Source organism: Malaya genurostris, chromosome 3 (genome assembly GCF_030247185.1).
Source record: "Malaya genurostris strain Urasoe2022 chromosome 3, Malgen_1.1, whole genome shotgun sequence".
NCBI classification, from domain to species: Eukaryota; Metazoa; Arthropoda; class Insecta; order Diptera; family Culicidae; genus Malaya; species Malaya genurostris.
The window spans coordinates 211,313,052-211,319,449 of record NC_080572.1 but is presented as its reverse complement, the minus strand read 5'-3'; the positions used below and the strand labels follow the sequence as shown (position 1 = coordinate 211,319,449).

The window sequence follows — 6,398 nt, the reverse complement described above, 5'->3', positions numbered from 1 at the left end:
TTTAAATCAGATTTTCGTTTCAACTGATGTCTATTTCATAGTACTATCGGTTTACATGTCGTGTAAGTTTCACCTTTTCTTTCTGTGTACCGGAACCAGAAGTCGGATCTAGATGAACTTTCCGGGAACTTTTTGTGGAAATCGGGTAAGAAATTTCCGAGAAAATTGAGTGAATATTTTCTCATAGATTTGCAATTCCGGAAGCGGAAGTCGAATAAAAATTAAATTCAATAGAAAGCTATGAGACCAAAAGACCTTTCGTTTGAATCTAAGTTTGTGATAATCGGTTCAGACATCTTTGAGAAAAGTGACATTATTTGTCAACACACACAGACATTTTGTGATCTCGACGAACTGAGTCGAATGGTATATGACACTCGGCCCTCGGTTGTAAAGTCGGTTTTCACAGCGATTGCATAGCCTTTCTATATGAGAAAGGCAACAAAGGTAGATAGCAGCAGCGCGACTTGAACCGAAAAACAACAGATCACAAAGCACGTCAGTTAATCGACTGAACCACAGAAGCACATATCTGCTTGATGAATAATTGATACATACAAATTCATATAGTGGAACTTGGTAACATAGTACAAATTACACTTTGAGCCTGTGAGTAAATATGGAATTGTATCGTTTGTAGAATTGTGTCACCAGTCAAATTCATAATTTTTTTCTGTATAATACAAAGCATCATTCTAAAAATCAAAGAAACATTATTCTGCTAGAAGTTTTTTCTGGACCACTATGTTTTTTGTTTGATTTTTACTTCGAAAAAATACAATGTTGATTACTATATTTACGTTTCGCATTCAGCTCATCAGTGCATAAAGTGGAATTAATTATTCATCCGTAAGGTGGCATTAGCAGCTCAACATAATCTACTCATGAACTGATGAGCTGAATGCGAAATGTAAATAAACGTGCACTTTAGCACAAACCTAAGAGGTACCAAACCCCCAAATGAATCTATCCTGTTGTAACGGTGAATTTCGGTAAAAATATTTATAAAAAATCTGAAGGAGAAAAATGTTTTTCTTTTAAAAAGTATGTAGAAATATGAAATATATTTAAAAAAATTCTCTCACCCCGGTCATTATCAATTTCAATTCAACATATCGCTGTAGGAAGATATTACGATGTAAATACCTTTTGACATAGGAAACTGAGTTTACTAATACTATTCTTGAACTAGCATCCTTATTTGAATATAACAAACCCTACCAAATGCAAGTCGAAGGAGTTTATAAACTTCTAGATATGCTTTGTATTCGCAGAAACCCATTTATTTCACTTTGATTCTAGAGATGCCCGCTAGCCAACACATTCATTGCATGACGCAAAATGACGACTGAATCGTGTTTTGAAGTCGGACACACCTTTGTTTTTTCAGCAACAACAAAAATCGCCCGTCTAGTTTTGAATTGAAAACAAACGATTTGAATTGGCTTATCAGGTTATCTTGTGTAACTGACCTAGCTTCTGCCAGACTTGGACGAATTGGCGCATTCCACTTGACCGAATTCTTCGCCATGATATGAGTAAATCTGCACGCTAGATCGTTATAAAAAGCATTTCGAACTCTACTATGGTCATAAGTCTTCTAGCAAGGTTCAATCTAAACAGTTACCTATCTGCAGAATGTTGCTCAATCTAGCTTTACTAGCAATTACATTGCATGAAATTACGGGTTAGTATTCTAAAACAAATTAAATTGTATGGTGACTTTAATCTTATTCCTGCATCAACAGCCGCTCCCACGACCGGTGACCAACGAATCATCAACGGCACGGACACAACTATCGAAGAGTTTCCGTTTATGATTTCACTACGAAGCTCAACTGGAAGTCACAGTTGCGGAGGAAGTATCCTTTCTAGTTACTGGATCCTGACGGCAGCCCATTGCGTTAATGAACAAACTACACCGGGTCGGCAGACGGTGCAGGTTGGACAAACAAACATTTCAAAACCGGTTGACGAGTCGGTGCATGAAATTGAGTTGGTTATTTCGCATCCAAATTATGATTCTTCGGATAGTTACGTCAACGATATTGCTTTGATCAAACTGAAGGATCCGCTAGAGCTGGGAGAAACCATTCAAACGGTTTTGCTTCCACCTGCCTGTTTTGAAGTCGAGGAACCAGACTTGGGTGTAACCTTGATCGGCTGGGGATATAACAACGATGGAATCATTTCAACTACCCTGCAGAGAGTGGAATACTATGTGGTACCGAATGAGGAGTGCGATTCTATTCACAGTAAAACAATCTATCCGAGTCAGATATGTGCAGCGGAGCCGGGTGGTGGCAAGGGGCAATGCAGTGTAAGTGACTATCTTTGCAAAGTATTCTATTCTATGAGTTACTCCATATATTCTCGTAAACAGGGAGACTCCGGCGGCCCACTACTGCATGATGGTGTCCAGGTGGGAATCGTGTCCTGGAGCATCAAACCGTGCACTATTGCTCCTTATCCGGGGGTTTTAACGAAAGTGTCCCACTTTTTGGAATTTATTTATGAAAACACAGATCTGGATCCACCACAGGGCGACTTACGACAGTGTTCTTAGTTTTGAGGTAATGAATTGTTGTTGATTAGTTGTATTTTATTTATAAATTTGAAGCGATTTTCAATAAAAATAAAATTGTTATCATCAGTTCTTGTTTATTTAAATATTTAATATTGCTGCGTTGACCAAATTTATATGCTGTCGATATGAAATATTGGAAAATAGTTTGATTTTCCCTTAAACTATAAAATCATGATAAGCTATATGGCATTTTTGTTAAAAACATGGAGCTCTGCAAATACCTTTGACATGCTCCAACTGTAACTTCTTCTTGCGTTTGTTTCCGTAACCAGTTTAAAAAGAAGTTTTTTGACGAAGGACAACGTCTTTGTTCCCGGTTCCAGGCAGCGCACAGTGGGGAAAAATGAACCAAAAACGCGACGATGCCTCCAAAAGGAGGCATGATACAGCTAACCACAAAGCACTTTTTTTGTGTAAAATGGTTAGAAAAATCGATTCCATGTATTTAGAAGGACCGCACGAATCGCTATCATGTTCATTTTACCCCAAGTTCCCTTTTTATACTGCATTGTATTCAAGCTTAACTATATAACATGAACCCGGAGAACTTGCAGAAGAGCGAATAGATTGTTTCCGATGTAAAAAAGGCTAGTGGACAGACAGTGGACATGTTTTGAAAAACAGATATTTTTGCCTATGGCATTTTTGCGTATGAAATATCAGTATAAAATTATGATCTTGATATGCTCTTCTCATAACCAGCACCAACCAACATTTTAAGGAATTATTTTCGAAAGTATATTCTGCATATATTCAAATAAAAACAAGTGGACCAAAAAAAAAAACGACTGCAAAGATATTTGAATCAAACGGCGGGTGGTAATGTCAGAGACATAATTGGATGTTGTAAATACGAATAAAATTGGCACGGTTCCTTCACACTTTTGAATAGCAGTTAGCTAGTTGGAAATATTGTCAAAACTGCAAAAAGGATCTCACTCACTTTTCTTCAAAATGGTCAGATCGACTTTCACATACATAGAGTCGAAATCCCCGAATTGATTTTGAATACTAGTTCCGGCTCCGAAGCTATAGAGTGTTTTTGATTTGTAGATTTTGATAATTTCCGTTCGAAGAAACTTTCCTGTTTCTATTTAATACACAATTATTTTTAGAATTTTACTCCAATATTTATGATGTTATGATAAATATAAGAAATGCATCATTACACCACTAGGTGGATTTGAACAGGATTTTTCATTCATGAAATGATTGTTATTAAAATCAATCAATCGATTACTCACTCTAAGGGCTGTGCTGATCTGTGACAAATCTGTGAAGAACTCTAAATGTTAAAAGTTCTTTCATAAAATGTAAACATTTTTTTTATCAACAATTTACATCTTTTATTGATTCTAATCGATTATTTCTATTCGTTAAGCATTTCAAACATGTTTAATTCAATTTCTCAGGTGAATCTTTTCTTAAAATCATCAATATAAGCATGGTATTTAACTTTGTTCAATAAAACTGTCTTGAATATCGTTTACGTTGCTCTACGGTAAATATACAACATGGCCAACAAACCCCGCAACAACACAAAAGTAAGGTAACACTGAAAACCATTATAGCGTTTTGCAGGGTCTTAAGTGCCAGTGGAACCACGTTTCTGAAAATCGGATGTAAATGGATCCATGATACACATATTACTTTACAAAAAACAGAAATTTACTCACCAGTCCCGAAAAATGAACAAACTTGCTACTGTACAAACGACAACACAAAAACACCTGAAAAAACGTCGGATTTTGGGCGAGTCGAGTTTGTTGAAAAACGCAATAACAGTTCGGCTGAAAAGTTCGTATCGTTTAATAGAAACACACATTTTTTTGCCAAAATTCGTTATTATTATTCAACATAATTGCCATCAGATGCGATACAGCGATTATAGCGATCTTCTAACTTTTCTATACCATTTTTGTAGTACGATTTGTCCTTTGCCTCAAAATAAGCCTCAGTTTCAGCGATTGCCTCTTCATTGCTTCTAATTTTTTACCAGCGAGCATTCTCTTGAGGTCTGAGAACAGGAAAAAGTCACTGGGGGCCAAATCTGGAGAATACGGTGGATGAGGGAGCAATGCAAAGCCCAATTCGTTAAATTTTAGCATGGTTTTCATCGACTTGTGACACGGTGCATTGTCTTGATGAAACAAAACTTTTTTCTTCTTCAAATGAGGCCGTTTTTTTGAAATTTCGTCCTTCAAACGCTCTAATAACGCTATACAATAGTCACTGTTGATGGTTTCTCCCTTTTCAAGGTAGTCGATGAAAATTATACCATGCGAATCCCAAAATAGAGACGCCATAACCTTACCGGCCGATTGTTGAGTCTTTCCACGCTTTGGGTTCGGTTCATCGCGTGCAGTCCACTCAGCTGACTGTCGATTGGACTCCGGAGTGAAGTGATGGAGCCATGTTTCGTCCATTGTTATATATCGACGAAAAAATCGGTTTTATTTCGATATAACAGCTCCAAAAACTGCTCAGAATCATCAATTCGTTGTTGTTTTTGATCGATTGTGAGCTCACGCGGCACCCATTTTGCACAAAGCTTTCTCATATTCCAATAATATTCGTGAATAATATGTCCAACACGTTCCTTTGATATTTTTAGGGTATCAGCTATCTCGATCAACTTCACTTTACGGTCATTGAAAATCATTTTGTGGGTTTTTTTCACGTTTTCATCGGTAACAGCCTCTCTTGGACGTCCACTGGGTTCATCGTCTTCGGTGCTCATATGACCAGTACGAAATTTTGCAAACCAGTCTATCTGGATAACACTCATCAAGCCATTTTTTGGTATCGGCGGCACTTTTTTTCATCAAAAAGTAGTGTTTCATCAACACACGAAATTCCTTTTTTTCATTTTTTTTCACAATAACAAAAGTAGCTTCACTCAAAATGCAATATCTCACAAACTAATAATCAGACAGCTGTCAAATTTATACACGTATCTTTTGAAGGTTGGTACTAACTGAAAATGGTATGAATTTAATTCTAGTGGCGCCCTCTTATAGAAACGATACGAACTTTTCAGCCGATCTGTTAGCTGTATTCTCCGCTACTTCTAGATAAAACTTGAAGAGAATAAACATCGGTTTAGTTTTAAAAATGTTCCAAATAAACTTATATTTCTCTTTTGAATTTCCGCCGAATGAAAACGAACATAACTGCTTCTGCGTTTTGAAAAAATGGTTGTTTTTCTAAAATTTTATTTTGCTTCTTATACAAAAAATTCTTTTCTGAAGCAGCATTACAAACCCCTCCGCCCACCCGCCTAAAGTAAAAAATTTGTAGAATACATCCGAGGTGGTAGTTTTACTTTTCGTGGACTACCTTGGGCATGGAAAAAAACATCAACAGCTAGTATTACTATGCATAATTGGATCAATTGATTGGATAATATGCTGCTAAATTCAAATGGGCTTTTTCCTCACTGATACCATTTAGATTGTAATGTCCGATGATAATAAATAAATAAATAAATAGATGCCTTTACATGCCTTTCATTTTCACAAGAAAATTCTCTAACCCTCGAAAGCATCTAAAACCTGGACTAAAATCCAGCTAGGCTTGTTAAGCAGATCATATGAAAAATTAAATCCGAATGGGATCAAATGATCAAAAGACTGCATAAAACAAAAACCCAATTGAAAAATTGATTTTTTTTTCATTTCCATAGAGTTTACTTTTCACTCAACAAACACACTTTAAAAAAAACTGTGATTTTACATCTTATTAGATGTACATAGATGGAGCGTCGCAGTTCTCGCAAATTTTTGTGCAAGAATATGTAATATTGTGTGAT

The 6,398-nt window shown here is 36.3% G+C and overlaps 1 protein-coding gene across 1 annotated transcript; it reads left to right on the top strand.

Annotated features, from left to right (window-relative positions):
- Positions 1 to 1,569: 1,569 nt before the first annotated feature.
- Positions 1,570 to 2,653, top strand: LOC131439004 (chymotrypsin-1-like). The gene is made up of 3 exons (XM_058609474.1): positions 1,570 to 1,687; positions 1,749 to 2,320; positions 2,384 to 2,653. The coding sequence occupies exons 1-3, from the start codon at positions 1,639 to 1,641 to the stop codon at positions 2,564 to 2,566; spliced, it is 804 nt and encodes a 267-aa protein (XP_058465457.1). The 5' UTR covers positions 1,570 to 1,638; the 3' UTR covers positions 2,567 to 2,653.
- Positions 2,654 to 6,398: the final 3,745 nt, after the last annotated feature.